The 15083-nt window shown below is 35.0% G+C and overlaps 1 protein-coding gene across 5 annotated transcripts in view; it reads right to left on the reverse strand.

Annotated features, from left to right (window-relative positions):
* Window positions 1-6830: 6830 nt before the first annotated feature.
* TFEC (transcription factor EC) overlaps window positions 6831-15083 on the reverse strand; it is a 178932-nt gene continuing 170679 nt past the window's right edge. For 4 of the 5 annotated variants that reach the window (XM_008521803.2, XM_008521804.2, XM_070616349.1 and 1 more), the window contains 2 exons: window positions 14050-14197; window positions 7927-13191 (listed from right to left, as the gene is read on the reverse strand). In XM_008521803.2, the coding sequence (XP_008520025.1) occupies window positions 12811-13191; window positions 14050-14197 (529 nt within the window). In that variant the 3' untranslated portion in view covers window positions 7927-12810. Of the gene's footprint in view, window positions 13192-14049; window positions 14198-15083 lie in introns of all 5 variants that reach the window. The other variant, XM_008521805.2, reaches the window with a different exon arrangement.

The following is a 15083-nucleotide window of genomic DNA, read 5'->3' on the forward strand; positions in this document are numbered from 1 at the left end:
AAACTGGCTGACACATTAAAGGAGACTTTTTTTAACCACAGAACTTAAAAACCATGTGATAGGGTAGGATTTAGGTGGGATTCAATTAGGGCTCCTGTCGTGTCTCCCTGGAATTCTCAAAGCTCCTCTAGCCCCACATATGTCAGCTTTGTCTCCAGTCTGACTTTTCTCCAGATAAGGAGATGGCTGCCAGCATTAACTGCTCCTACATGCTGCCCTGCTCACAAACAGGGAGCCATCACAGGATAATCACTTGGCAAGACCATTAAACAGAAGTTCTGAGCTTCCTGAACTTTACCACCCTTGAACCAATCATGTTGCCAAGGAAAAGCCATGGACCAATTGTTGCATGACTGGGTTACCTGAACCAATCCCCATTGCAAGAACGCACACTTGAACTCAGGATGGAATTGGTGCCCCCAAAGCGACACAGCTGCTTCCGGTGAGGGATGGGCTAGAATGGATGGTGATCTGTACCATTTCCATAGTGTTGAAGAAGGCCCTAACTGCCCCTGCCACCATTCAGATGTTTTAGAGTACGCTGTTGACGTGTTTGTAGGATTAATGCCCTCTCATACTCTTGAGTCATCTCTATCTGCAAAATATTTGGCAGACAAGGACATTCAGTACTATGACTGACTGACTCAAGAAATATCCCAGGAAGCAGAATACTAACCACACTACTCCAATTAGTGTTGTAAAATAGAAGTAATGGTAAATAACTTGCTTATGTCCCAACAGGTAATAATCTAGTTATGGTAAAATTGGAGAATAAAAAGCTTAATACTGCCAGACACATATGACCATAATTCTAGCCCATGAGTAAATCCAAACAGACTGGCCTATTAGGTGATGCGTTTGGAAGATGAAGTAGCAGGAAGACATGCAGGTGATACAGCAGAACTAGAAGACTCTACCTATATCTACGCCCACATCTCCTAACACATTCTTCCTCTTTCTCTACTTCACAGCACACTGGCCATACCATTCCTCAGACAAGCCAGGTTGTCTCCACGCTGACGCCTTTTTAGCATTTGCTCTCTCTTCTCTCTGGCCTGGTCCTTTTCACAGCTTGCATACTCATAGCTTTGTGATCTCTGTTCAAATTTCACCTAACCTGTGATGTTCTCCCAGTTCACATATTCAAAGCAGTTATCTCCACTTTCATTACTGTCTATCATATTATCAGCCTTTATTTTCTTCATAAGACTAACGGTATTTCAGAGTATTACATACATCTTTTACTAATTTTCAATATTTATTATTTTTTTAAATTTGTGAATGGCCTATGTTTCCTATTTAAATATAAGCTAAATGAAGGCAGGGTCTTGGTCTTACTTACTATAATGTCCCAGTGTCCACAGCAATGCCCAACAGAGTACAAACACCACCTTTTGTGGTGAAAAGTGAAAATAACTTAGAGTGAAAAGCTATGATCTGGGTTATGTGATGTGAGGCCAGTCATTCCACACGTTTGTGCAGAGACTTCGGTTGCTTATGATGTGTAGATGAGCTGTTGTATGGGAAAGCACCTTGAAAATTATGAAATCCTATGCACTTTAAATTCTTTCTGTAATAAAGAAGTGATTGGATAGACGGATAGATAGGAAGAAATGCTAGAAAGTGTAATAAAAACTACGATAGTAGTATGCCACCAAGTAGCTTACCTAAAAATTAAATAAATAAAAATTTGTTAAGAAAAAACAATAGAAACACCTCATCTTTGATAATAGTTATCATTGCTATCATTTACTGGGTGCTAATTAAACATATGCAAGAAATATGCTAAATTCTTCATGCACTTTCTCTCACTTAATCCCAACTAACAACTTAATATGGCGGTTCTTAAATTTGTTCCCATTTTCCACCTGAGGAGACTGATGTACAGAAAGAGTACTTGAATCCTCAAGGTCATGCAGCCCTTAAACTGCAGGTCAGGGACCTCGACCAATTTTGTCTGACAACAAAGACTGTGGGGCTCTCAAATATTACAAATATCTCATACATTGTGTACTGTCTCAGAATCTAATCTGGAAGTCTCCAGGACCCTTTGCATTCTTATCTGTTAAATGAATGTGATCCACCTGGAAAAATACCTAAAGGGAGCAGGGTTTCTCAAAAGAGTTGCTGAAAACAACAGGATCTAGAGTGGAGAATACAATTTGAATAGCAAAAAGTCATTCAAAACCTCAACCTTCCTCCTCTCCTTTTATGAGTAATTAAACAAACCAAGGCTTTTTCCATTGAACTGATTCATCTTCGTGTCCTCCTCCCCTTCATCGTCTTCCTCCTCCTCCTCCTCCTTTTCCCCTTCTTCCCTTTTTTCCTTCCTTCTTCTCCTTCCTTCTCCCTCCTCTTCTACTCTCTTTTGTTCTTGGCCCCTCCATCTTTTTCTGCTTTTGCCTTTTCTGAGACCCCACCCATACTCATGGTTTTGAATACCGAATCTCCTTTATGCTGCCTTCAGTGAGCCACAAAAACAACCACTACTCCACCATGCCATCTAATAAACTATGCGTATTACCCACACCACTCTAAATTGGCTGCTTTTAAAGCCCCAGTCTATACAGGTATTATGATTTTTCTAATCGTTCAGGTCTTAAATCTTGAACTAATTCTTTACTGGGTGCTTCTCCGTCTACTGACAACTTCTAAGTCCTATTCATCCAGTAAACCATTATTGAATAAATAACTGTATTGCAAGCACTATATCAGCTGCTTCTATAGCTAGACAGGAGGTCCTACAATCTGGGTAACAGCATATTGGTCTGAAACCAGTTGATTTGAATTATAATCATAGGTCTAGTTCTGGGATGGCGACAAGTTACACAGCTTCTTCTATCTCCGTTGAGTATTGGATATCAAGAAAATGATAAAGCCACATCTCCTTCTGACCACAGCAGGTGAAGGTTCTCTGCTTTTAAGGATCCATGTGATTAGATTGGGCCCATATAGATAATCTCCCATTTAAGATCCTTAATTTAACCACATCTGCAAAGTCCCTTTTGCCAGTAAGGTAATCATAGGCTCCTGGGATTAGGCTGTGGACTCCTTGGGAGCCCGCTATTCTGCCTACCACAGGGCTCTTAAAGTTAATGTTTGTATCAGGGTGAAGATCTTGTTACTTCTAAGAATCTCCCCCAAAATAAGTGCAAATACTCCACTTCTGTCTTGCTTCATCTGTCTCTCTTGTCTTCAAACAAGGAACTTAGAACTGTCACTGGCCAAAGGGACTTGAAAACTTTGATTGCAGAAAGCACTATGGGTGAAGAAAGAGAATGGAAATGGAGACCACTGGAGCAATAACATACCATGCGTCTCAATTTTTCTTTAAATAAATACAGTTATATGCCTCGAAAATTAGAAAAAAAGAATAAAAAGATATGTAGTAAAATATTCTCACATCTGCTCCCCCTTAACACAGTTATTAGCTTCTTGTATATCCTTCCACAGTTCATTTTCTTTGTGTATACAGCAAATAAAAATACATATTCCTATCTTTCTCTTTGCCAGCCAAAAGAGAACATCCTATACATGCAATTCTCTACCATATATTACTAAGTAAAAAACTGTGCACAGCAACTTTCCATATCAGAGCACAGAGTGGTTTTGTTCATTTCTCATGGCAGAGACACAGTATTCCATTTTACGAATGTACAGTAATCCTCACAAGGAGGGGATTTGGTATAATTCCAACACCATTTATAGGATCATTTCTTCTCTGTTGATTTGCAACACTTCCTTTGTGTTTAGTTCCAGTATGTAGTCAGGCTTATTTCTGTTCTTTGGACTGTCCGTTTGTTTATATCCCATACCACAGAGTTTTAATTAGAGAGACTTTAAGATACATTTTAAATCTGGTAGCTCTTATCTTCCCTCATTGCTCATTTTTTTCACGTTTCCTTTCGTTTCTTGTTTACCTTTCCTTATAAAGTTTAACATCAATCTGTCTGGTTTACAAAAACCTATTGGTATTGATAAAATTTATAAGTAAGCTTAGGGAAAATTGAAACCTTTATTACATTGAGTTTTCCCATCCAAGGATATAGTATACCTTTCTACTTAGTCAGTTCTCTTTTCACACTAGGTTTCTTAAATAAAATATTGTGGATTATTAATTTAAAAAGGCAAGGCATTATTGGGACTGTTGAGCATTCATAGACAGTGTGGGCAAGTTACTTAAAGGGGGCAGTGTACTGCTAACTGTAAGCATAGAGTTTGCTAGATGCTTAAGAAGAAGAAGAAAAAGAGCAGCCTACTCCCCTGTCTGGGAAGGAGAGGTGAGCAGTGGTGGAGCTATTACAGAACAGTATACCTCGGTTCACCGTATCAGTACACTTCCTCCTCTTCCTCCACCTCCTCTTCCTGTACACACACACACACACACACTGAAATCCATGCTTTCTTACTCCCGGCCTAGGAGGAGTTACACAAGGGTCCTCTGACCAAGTGCCTGAATAACCTGATTCTGTGTGATAAATATGTGAGATTTTAAGACTAATTACTCCAAATAAATCCACATTATCTGACCCCAAAGAATTACATTCCATGTATTGAAAGTATTGACAAGCCCTCTGAATTAGCAATAGTAGTCTGACAGGTTGCCTCTGCTTAAAGAACCCTCCTCCTTCTCTCTCTCACCACCCCTCCTTGCGCCAGGTTGGCCCCCAACTCTGCCTGTAGGTCTCAGTTTCCCTGAGACAGGTCCAGATGCCCTGATCTGTAATTCTATAGCACCCTTAATTCTGCCAGCATAGCACTTAACAACACTTTACTGAAAGATCTCAGTTTCTTTCATCTTTTATAGTACCCTCAGCAATGACCATTGTTCTTTGGGGGATGCTTATTAAAGGAGCAGTGAATGAATTAATGGATGACTTCTAGAATAGAAGATTTATCTATATCCATTGTTGCAAAATTTGATATTTTTATTTCTGGAACTCACCTTTTAGATAAGCCAAAAGAAGACACAAATATTATCTCATTGCAACAGAAAGAACTGACAAAGAGAGACTGGAAGAGATTCATTTCAATGAATGGTCACAGCTTTGAGTGAGCATTATTTCATTATCTGAAGAATTTGACACTTGCACACTTCCCTTACTTACAATTAACCATCACTTACTCATTTATTAAGGAAACAGCATTATTAAGCAAGACACCGTGTTAAGTAATGTGGAATATAGAGAGAGCCAAGGCATAATTTTTGTTTCCAGTGCCCATCCATCTAGTGAGGAAGCTAATCTATGCACGTCTATTATAAACAGCAACACAAAGATCAAGTTTAAGTAGCACCTAGCTGCTATAGCCAGCAAGAAACATGAAGATGACAACTGTTGACTGGGCAGGTAAAGAAGAGCCTGCAAAGCAGGAGAATCTTGAAGTGGCCTTGTTAGACTGAAGAATAGAAGACCAGACTAAGATGGAAGTTGCAAGAACTGACTACTTTTACTGATTTGAGTACTTGTGTGGAAATGGCAACTCATTTATATCTCAGATCTACTTTTTATATTTACCAACAAATAAATAGAAATTTAATGCTAGAATGAATAAAGTCTCAGGTATCCCCCTCTTCTTGTCCTTGGGAATATCAGAATGGTTTTTACATAACTGCATACTGTTTCTAACGTTGTTAGAGTGATTGTAAAGACTTGAAGGACTTAGAAACCTACTTGTTCCATGTAATTATACTAAATAAGTATTTTTGAAGGGATAACTACATAACTCTAACACTATTTTTCTTGACAGATACGCACAACATCACCTTTCACTTGTGTAAGCAAATAAATTGTAATCTTGACTATAGTACTGTTTGCAGCAATTTAATTTTTTCTGAACATAGCTCTTATTCTATTAGAATGCATGAATGATTCACAAGCAATGTTTCCAATCCACTTTTCCTGGCTTGTGAAACTTTTTAATGAAATGTTAGCATTTGCAGACACCAGATGTTTTGACATAAGGAGAAGCAATATGTAAATTTTAATCCATGCTAGGAACAATAGCCTGCAGGCACCTTTTTCTTATTACGTGAATCATATACTTAACCACAATGTGGTCAGTCCTATCAAAATCATCCCCATCTAGAATGTTGTACTCTTGTCTTATGTTGCCAATTAACAAAACTGATGTATATTTAACATGATGGATATCCATTACTTAACCAATAAGCCTTATTGTATTTTACCACATAACCACCCCAAAGCTACAACTCTGCAGATTATAATAATAACAACAACATTTTAGATGATTTTAATGTTCCCTCTGATGATCAATAAAATCAATGCTTGCATTATATCTAAACGGCTTACAGCTGCATATATCACATAATTTACCAAAAATATTAAAACCTGTTACAACTTTCTTCATCTTTTTGACCCAACTCAAAATAAGATATGTGTGTGTACGTGTACATTTCTAATAAAAGAGATTTGGGGATAGCTTCAAATGTTGCCTACACGTAGATTCCAATAAAGAACAACATATTCTTATATGTAGAGTCCTTTCTAAAATCAAGAGGCCAGAAAACTTTTTTATAAGCTCCCACATGGGCACACATATATCTATACCCAAATACACCACATATGTACATACACACACAATAAACAATCAAGCATAAAATCCATTGTTATCCATCTTTTCAGTCTATATAGTGTCAAAAAATAATCCTGACTTATTTTCATCTGTATTAGATTGGTTATTCCTTTCCACACAGAAATCATTATATTGATCAGTATTTTTTGGCGTTGATAATGCTTTAAGAAAAATATTCATATAGTATAAACCGTTTTAAAAAGCAATGAACCGATATTTGAACATAGAATACCATCTTTTGTAGTCAACTCAGAGCAGTCTTGTTTTATTATTTTTGAAGCAGGTATGTAGAAAAGAAAATTCATAAACATGGTATTAAATATTAGAAAGTCTTAACATTTAACTGAAATACTTATTCATTTCATTATCAAGGGATAGGTCCAGTCAATACCAATTAGCAGCTTTAAAATGTTTTACATATTAAAATACAGTATCCTATTTATCCTAGATTGTCTGGGGACCATCTATTATATTAAAAGACTTTGCAGAGTTTCTTAGTGATTTCACTGCTACAATTATGCCTGTTAGCAATTTTGCAATATTTTTATAAATATTTTCCATAAATCAAAACCATAACAGCATGGAGAAGCAGATGGCAGGAGGCTATTAAAGAAGGTGACAAGTTATTTTTGTTAAAAGGGAAATATCGGAACATCGTTTTCAGCATGGACTAAGTAGTGAGCAGTTGTCAGTTGTGAAGTCTCATGGCTGTTAAGTATCTTTTCAGATGATTAACCCACATTTTGTATTTTCCAGTGCAGTCTATATACAAAGGCAGAACAAAAAGTCTATTAAAGCATTTAATGATTCTATGCTTTCATTTAATATACGCAGAGAAAATATTGGTACATTTTTTAAAGAATGTGTACGACGATTCATGTATGTATTAGAGTACACCACTGTTCTTCATTTTCTTAGAAAATAAGACACATTACTTTGTTATTAAAAATGAAAAATAGCAATAATTACAAATTCTACAGTCTTATTACACTAACAATGTTTTCTTGATCTAACCAATGTTAGATTAAAATTATAGGAATATTACTTCAGCTATTCATACATATAAAATGCTATTAAAGTCAATGATTTTAACTACATTGTTACTATTAAGATTAAATAGCTGAATTAATTTTAGCCTTGTATGCCATAAGCAACTACAATGCTGTTAGATAAGATCCTTGAATTTAGTTAGCTTTTAAACTTTAGTAGTCATGTATTAAAGAATAATATAGTATGTAGCTTCCTGATTGTATATCATTCCTTCAGCAAAATGATAGTCTCCCCTTTCTTTTGCTTATTTTCTATTTTGTTTGTTATATATAACCTCCAGCCTTAAATAACACACAAATAAAATTTATTTCTGTTGAAAAAACAACGTTGAAAATACAGAAGTTTTAAAATCAAGTGGTAATGCAGGAATGGGAGAGGTAGCATTGCAAACACAAAAGTCTTTAACTTTGTTCTTGAAGCCTGTTGGATAAATGTAGGAAAAAGACATTTTACTGCAGATTTCATCAGTAAAAAACAACAGAAATCATTTGGGTATAGAGAAATACGTACACAAATCCCTTTACAAGAAGAAGATAAAAAGTTCCCTTTTATGTACAAAGCAGCAGATTTTCATCAGCAGTATTTCATCATCAAATTGGTTGAATCCAGTGGGAGCTTTTTTTTAATCAAAATAACTATTTCCTGATAATCTCCTATACACTCAAATTCTCTATGAACCTCATAGAAAAAAATATGTAGCAGAGAAAAATTTTAAGAAAACTATTTTTATCAGCTTTTGAATAGTTTCTTTGTTTACAAATTAAAAATCATATACATGGTAAAATATGGGTGTATGCAATAAATAGTGATTTTAAGAAGGTCATGTGACACTCTAAAAGTCTTTAGTATTTATTCAGTAAATATAATGAAATCTTTGTGTATGTAACTTACACTAACTCAGACTGACATCTTATACTTAACATGCGGGGCACTGGAAGGGCAAATGATGTAATTCCATGTAGCATATATAGACTGTGCCATTATTAATACTGAAGAAAAATTCAATCCTTCAGGTGTTTTCAAGAAACCCAGATGGTTGATCTAGCGCTGATAACACAGCAAAGTGATTAATTGATTCCAGTTTTCATCCATGTTTTACATATAACAAGGTCAGTAAATATCAGCCTGGAGATATTGTAAAAACATTGAAACAGTTCTACCATTTATTTATTTAAATATTAAAATTATACAATATCAGAACAACAAAAAAGCATTTTCATCATACCTTGAAGTATAAGAAAATTCCAATGCGACTCAATCTATTGAAACAAAGAAAAAGTGTATTCTTTCTGTACTTTTAAAACCTAACTTCTCCCCTGACATGAAGGTAAATGAGCATGCCAAATCAAGAAACTCATTCTATCTAATTTTTTTAAATAAGAGCTATTAAATATTTTATTTACAGTCATGTAAGTGAAAAAAAATGAATTCAAAAAGAGGGAGGAGGAAGGCTATTTCTCAATGTCCCTAGCTCATCTGGTGATTTATAATTTAGAGGTTTTATACCCACATAAAGAAGGCTCTAGTCACTGATACCATGTAAACTGAGGAAATACCGTCTTTATACATATATTCTCCAGTTATGGGAAAAGTTCGAGAAGAAAGAACACTAAAAAACTTATGAAGCGCTATATCTACTCATAGGAGGCGCTCGTTATTTTAAGATAATTGGGAGATGGAAAGGTTACTTAATGTGAATCCATGAAAAGGTGGCCAATATTTTACAATAAAGAGAGAAAAGAGATTGGATGGTACATTATCTTGAAAAGATAACTAAAAATAACAAAAATTAAATTATTTTATTTTTTTAATAAATGCAATCATGCATCAGTTCTTTGCGTGAACAAGGCCTGGTTAATCGTATGTTGGTCATCCAATGATAGTTGATGCTTTTTGTGACAAAATTCTTTGATAAACAATATGCCTCTTTTACTTATGTCTCAGTTTTGCAAAAATATTCCAGACATCCATCAATTTTCCCAAGGATTTCTCTTGATTCTTAGATATTCAGCTCGCTTTTGAATTTACATTATTTTTACTTTGATATTTATATGTGCGTCATTTAAAATGTTAATGTCAGATGTTTACAACATCCAATCATCATAGAGAAACTTACCCTTAAATATACAACATAAGTATAGAACTGGAGGCATATATATAACAGGGAATGTTTAAAAAGGGATTACTTTGTAAGTGAACAACTTCCTTAGTGAATAGTTTAGTGTTTGGTACACTTTCACTTTCTTATGCAACCTCATCACTACTGGGGTTGGGATAATGATATTTAGATAACCGGGGTTCCCTCCTCCATCATTGTATACGACATTAACTATATACTTGGCTCTTGATAAATACATAGCTATAATGCTATCTATTAAAGTAACAGACCTGATGCAGGAATTCTTCACCTGGGATTCAAGGAGACATTCAGAAGGTCCCTAAAACCTCTTGGTGCATGCAAATTTGGGGCTGTATAAACAACTCTGTATTTTTCTGGGAAGGGGCTCTATAACTTTTACTAGATTCTCAAGGCCTTAAAAAGTTCCGAACTACTGACTAAAATTAATTTTTTAATCTATTTCAGTCGACTGTGACACAGCACCACTCTTCACTCTGTCTTTAAAAACCCATTACCCATTTTACAATCCCCCTATAGCTATTATAATCTGAAAGTAGCAGCAAATATCCAGACTCCACCATCCTGTGTCAAGGCCTCACATTTGCTGAGATTATGAGGAATGGGTTTCAGGGCTGGGCAGTAGTATTTTAACAGAATGGAAAATGATGACAGAGTAATGACATCATCGTGCAAGTTTCTCAGAATATGAAGAAATGAGAATAATGGATAAAATGTGAATAGAATTAGCCTCTATCCAAAATTATGTGTTTTCCGTGGACCCAAAAAGATATTCCTTCTCCATGATTTGCAATGTTAAACTAAATTACAGCCTCAGATATTAAAGTGGAATTTTGTCATAAAGTTAAAACTATATAATATTCTTTTAAAAATTCTTGAGGAAGTGTATCTTATTGCTCTCTTTCACATGGCATATTTTGGGTAAATTTATTTCTCTGGCTTTAATGACTATCCCCATAAATTAAAAATTATTTTTTCCATTTTAAGCAATGAAAATTATTTTAATTCTCCGAACTCTGAGATAACACTGTAAGCTAAGCCTGAGATAATTATTATACCATAAGGATTTAATATTTTCCCACTTTCTTTATCACTAGAATCTCAAATTTTGCGACGATGTGTTTTCCATGTGAGTAGTATCTGAAATACACTTTCAAAGATTTATCCCAAAGTTAATATTCATGAAAGATTAGATCTCAATCATGTTAGCAATATATAGTAGCATTTTAATTTTTATGCTTCCCTCTCCTAGTAAAAAAAAATTATTTCTACTATATCATTTCATTCTAGTTTTCAAGAACTTCTACAACCTGTTACCAACACAACTTTTCAGGACTCCCAACTGGCATCTTCTAGGGTGGCCAGATCTTTCTAAAGAATGTCCCACGAAGACACTTCCCCAACATATTCCTACTTTTCTCATTTGATTTATATTATTCCCCTAAATGCCTTCTCCTTCACCAAATTTACGCTTTTAAAAGAAGTTCAATTTTGCTTTTTCCATAGATTTTCATGATTCTCCAACCTTCATTCATTTTCATTTTCTCTGACCTTCTGTATTTACAACTTATGCTGCACCATGCAAACTTTCATTCTACATGTCTTCTATCTTTTGTTGCTCCTCACGTAGTCTTGTTAACTCCCTAAGCAGTGAGACCGTATCTTGCTCATCTGTTCTACATTTCACAGGACTCATTGGAGTTCTGAGTATCCCTCCCTAAATATTCATTGATCAGATGGTCATTGATGGAGGTCCAGCACAGGTGACTTGCTTGGTAAGTCAAATCTCAATCCTAAACCAAGCTCAAGAGAGAAAAATTTGAGTAAAGCCTCCTAGACATAAATACTCATAATAAAATGCTTACAAAGCTGGCAAAGATCATAGTGTATTCTAGGTGCTTATGGGAATAGAACTTTACCCTCCACTCAAAGCTGAATGTAACAAGGAGTTTCTATTTTACTAATTATTTTGTCAGTTGGCAATCCAATTTTCAATATTTTGTCAGTTTGGAGAAAAGCTGTATCAACTAACTAATTTATATCCAATTTTGGAGACAGTGATAAACTTTAAATACCTGACAAATTGTCCTAGTAGGGGGGCTTTTTATATTTTATTTACTGAAACTGATTATCCAATATCTCTTCTTGACAAAGAAAAGAGGATTTGAAATGTGATTTCTGAACCTGATTAGAAAATCAGAAGCGTGAAGGAGAAAAAAGAACATACGCTACCTGCGTTGTGTCTGGGAGGTGGTTATGTTTGTGTGAAGGAATGAAATTCTAGCCCATATTCCTGAGGGAAGTATTCAATGTGTTCCTTTTTCTGAACAGAGCACGTCTCCATAAATACGCAAAGTTGCTTTTAGAATTAGTGTAATTCAACAGACTAAGGGTATTAGGGTCTAATTTTAGAAACCAAAGTTTTTATAAATTTTCTGTTTGACTGTGAAAAATTCTACTATTTATTGTAGATTCACTTTTCAATTACAAGTGACAGAATCTGTCTTCTGATTATTTCCCCTATAAGGCTTGAGCTTTAGACAGCATGTCCACCAGACAGTGGAGAAAGGCAATGGACCACCAGATCTGTTGATCTTCATTCTTGAAAACTAATGTTGTAAGAGTTGAATAAGAAAGAGATGGAAGTGAACAACTTAGAAAAGGTTTGTATATTTCAGTGGGTTTACTCTTCACAGTCTGTTAGCTCCAACAGTACATCACCAAGTCACTACTTTTAAAACATCAGTAAAGAGCTATTTCTTCTGTTGTACCTCCTTCCAGGAAAACAAAATATAAGTAGATTTGGACTCTGGAGTCAAAGAGGGAGAAATCTCTTTTAGCTCTCAATTGTTCTTCAATACCATCTTTCTTCCTCCTGTGAATTCTTCTGTTGTTTCTAATCAGTTTTTTATGAACAATGTATTCCTTCCAGAAAACTTAAGCCAAAGACATATATAAAACGCAGGTCATAAATGTATAGCACCGACATAGAATTGCTTCCCAGTTGATGAATTGAGCCTGTTTATTTTTTATAATTCATCACCGTCATCTGAGCTAAAACTACTTCTCCTACTGCTCTCTTTGGAAACTGCAGGGGAAGTGGCAGACAGCAGAGGATCTGTTCCAAATGGAGATATTGTGTCATCCAGCAGCATATCATCCAATCTTTGTTCCTCTTTCAAAGCGGCACTAAATGATAAATCCGTGAAATGTGACAAAGGATCAGAGAAGGCCATAGCTTGATCACTGAGCTCAGGGCTTGTCCCCTGAGATATAGTCAATTGCTGGCAATAGTCTACGGAATTCTGTTCAAGATGAGTCTGTTGTTTAGTGACTTGAGCGCCTAAATCAACTGTGCCAAGGGAAGCCAGGGTAGGAAGACCATGAGCACGAGCCTGTATTTCTAGTTCCTGCAATTTCAAACAAAAATAATTAAATAATGACTCTGAAAGTGGACTTAACTCTAGAGAATAAGCTATAATTAGAACCAATATATTGAGAAACATTGAGAATGGAGAGCAATACATATTATAAATATTGTTTGCAAATAACAGAATGTGATATATTTCTAATGCCTGAAAACTAACCCTGAGAAAAGCACTCCGATTTTTTAAAAAGTCTCCTCCCATTGTTCTTTAAAGGAACACACGACATATAATGGTCCCGTAGTGGTTCCGACTACAATACAGATATTTGGAAATCGGGGAAAATCTTCCATTTATTCTTACTGATTAATTTCTCACTATAGGACCATTTCCCAGTGCTTTACCTGGCACTAAGTGTGCTCATATAAAGAAAAAGAAACTTGAGAGTTATGAAAACCCGTATTTTGACATTTTGTGTCATGTGAACAGAGGAGGAGTGACTGAATAGAAACTGGTGCAATATGCTTAGAGGCAGTGAAATCCACAGCCGTTACTGAAGAAATAAAAGGTGAGGGGAAGAGTTTAGTGTCCAATATTATCTAGAGAAACAAATGTTCTACTTATTTTTTGGCTGGGATAGTGTTGTGTGTTTTTATAAAACTGATTCTGTTTTCTGCATTTTGCAATGAGTTGTAATTCATTACATATTTTTAAAGTCATCTTGATCCTGGATTTCTAAGCAAAACCTAACCAATTCATGAACTTTTAAAAGGTAATAAAATTATCCTTTGGAAGGAAAAATAATTGTTAATAAGAAGGAAATAAATGAGACCAATGAATAAAACTGAAGATGGCTAAGTCTTATATAAGCTACATGGTTCATGGCAACATTCTTGTAAAAACCTGAATCCGGAGTAGAAGCCGCCTGTTAGCCTGCTCTAATTTCCTCTGTCTGTGTTCTAATTCTCGAGCTCTCTGTTGTTCTTTTTGTAGCCACTTGATGTACTCCACTGATGCTTTCAGAATGGTTCCTTTGTTCCAGCGCATATCACTGTAGAACGGAGAGATAACCTTTTCACAATTGTGCATGTCAGCAGAATTCATAAGAACTTACAAAATCTTTTACATTAATATGAAATAATGATTTACATGACTATTATTCACTCTTAGATATTATTGCTTCTGAATAGAAATTTTAATAGAATAGTTAAGAAGCCCTTATATAGTAAAATTAATCCCAGAATGAAAATAAGTGTCAAAAGAAAGTAATAAAGTGACTTTTTGTGGGAGAGCTAAATGCAATATCATGATTCTACCATTACAGTTTTTATATTTTTAGTGAAAATTGCTTTTATTATTAACTCTGAGATTAAAATCTATGTGCGGTATTTCTACATTAATGAACTAGGAAATGTACGTTACTGAAGACTTAAGCCTAAATTTTTTAAGATCATTTCAAATGCACCAATCTTTTAACTTACTTTCTAATAAGGTTGCTTTTATGCTTCTAAGACAAAAATAAAATAAAGTCCCTCCTGAATGGTGATCTTGAGTGATTGTGAAACGAATCAGAGTTTGGCAACATCACTTTATGCAACAGAGCAAAACTTTCTAGAATCATTAGGCAAATTTTCCTGCACAAAAAGCATCAATACTTTTTTAAAAAGCTGGATATCTCTTTTTAAATAAGTTTAAGATAAGTAATAAAATTAAACATTACCGGATAACCTTTCAGTCCACAGCATAGAAAAAATATTTTATTAAAACTTATTTTTAACGCAGGAGAAATAATAAATCTGGAATTATGGAACAGGCTACCAATTTTAATATCTGAAAGCACACATCAATGAATTTAATGCTGTATGAGAATTGGCAGTATGTGTAGAGAACGAAGCCAAACTAATTGCCAAAAGTTAATCAGAACTCTTGGAAAACCT

This window comes from Equus przewalskii, chromosome 4 (genome assembly GCF_037783145.1).
Source record: "Equus przewalskii isolate Varuska chromosome 4, EquPr2, whole genome shotgun sequence".
Lineage (NCBI taxonomy): Eukaryota > Metazoa > Chordata > Mammalia > Perissodactyla > Equidae > Equus > Equus przewalskii.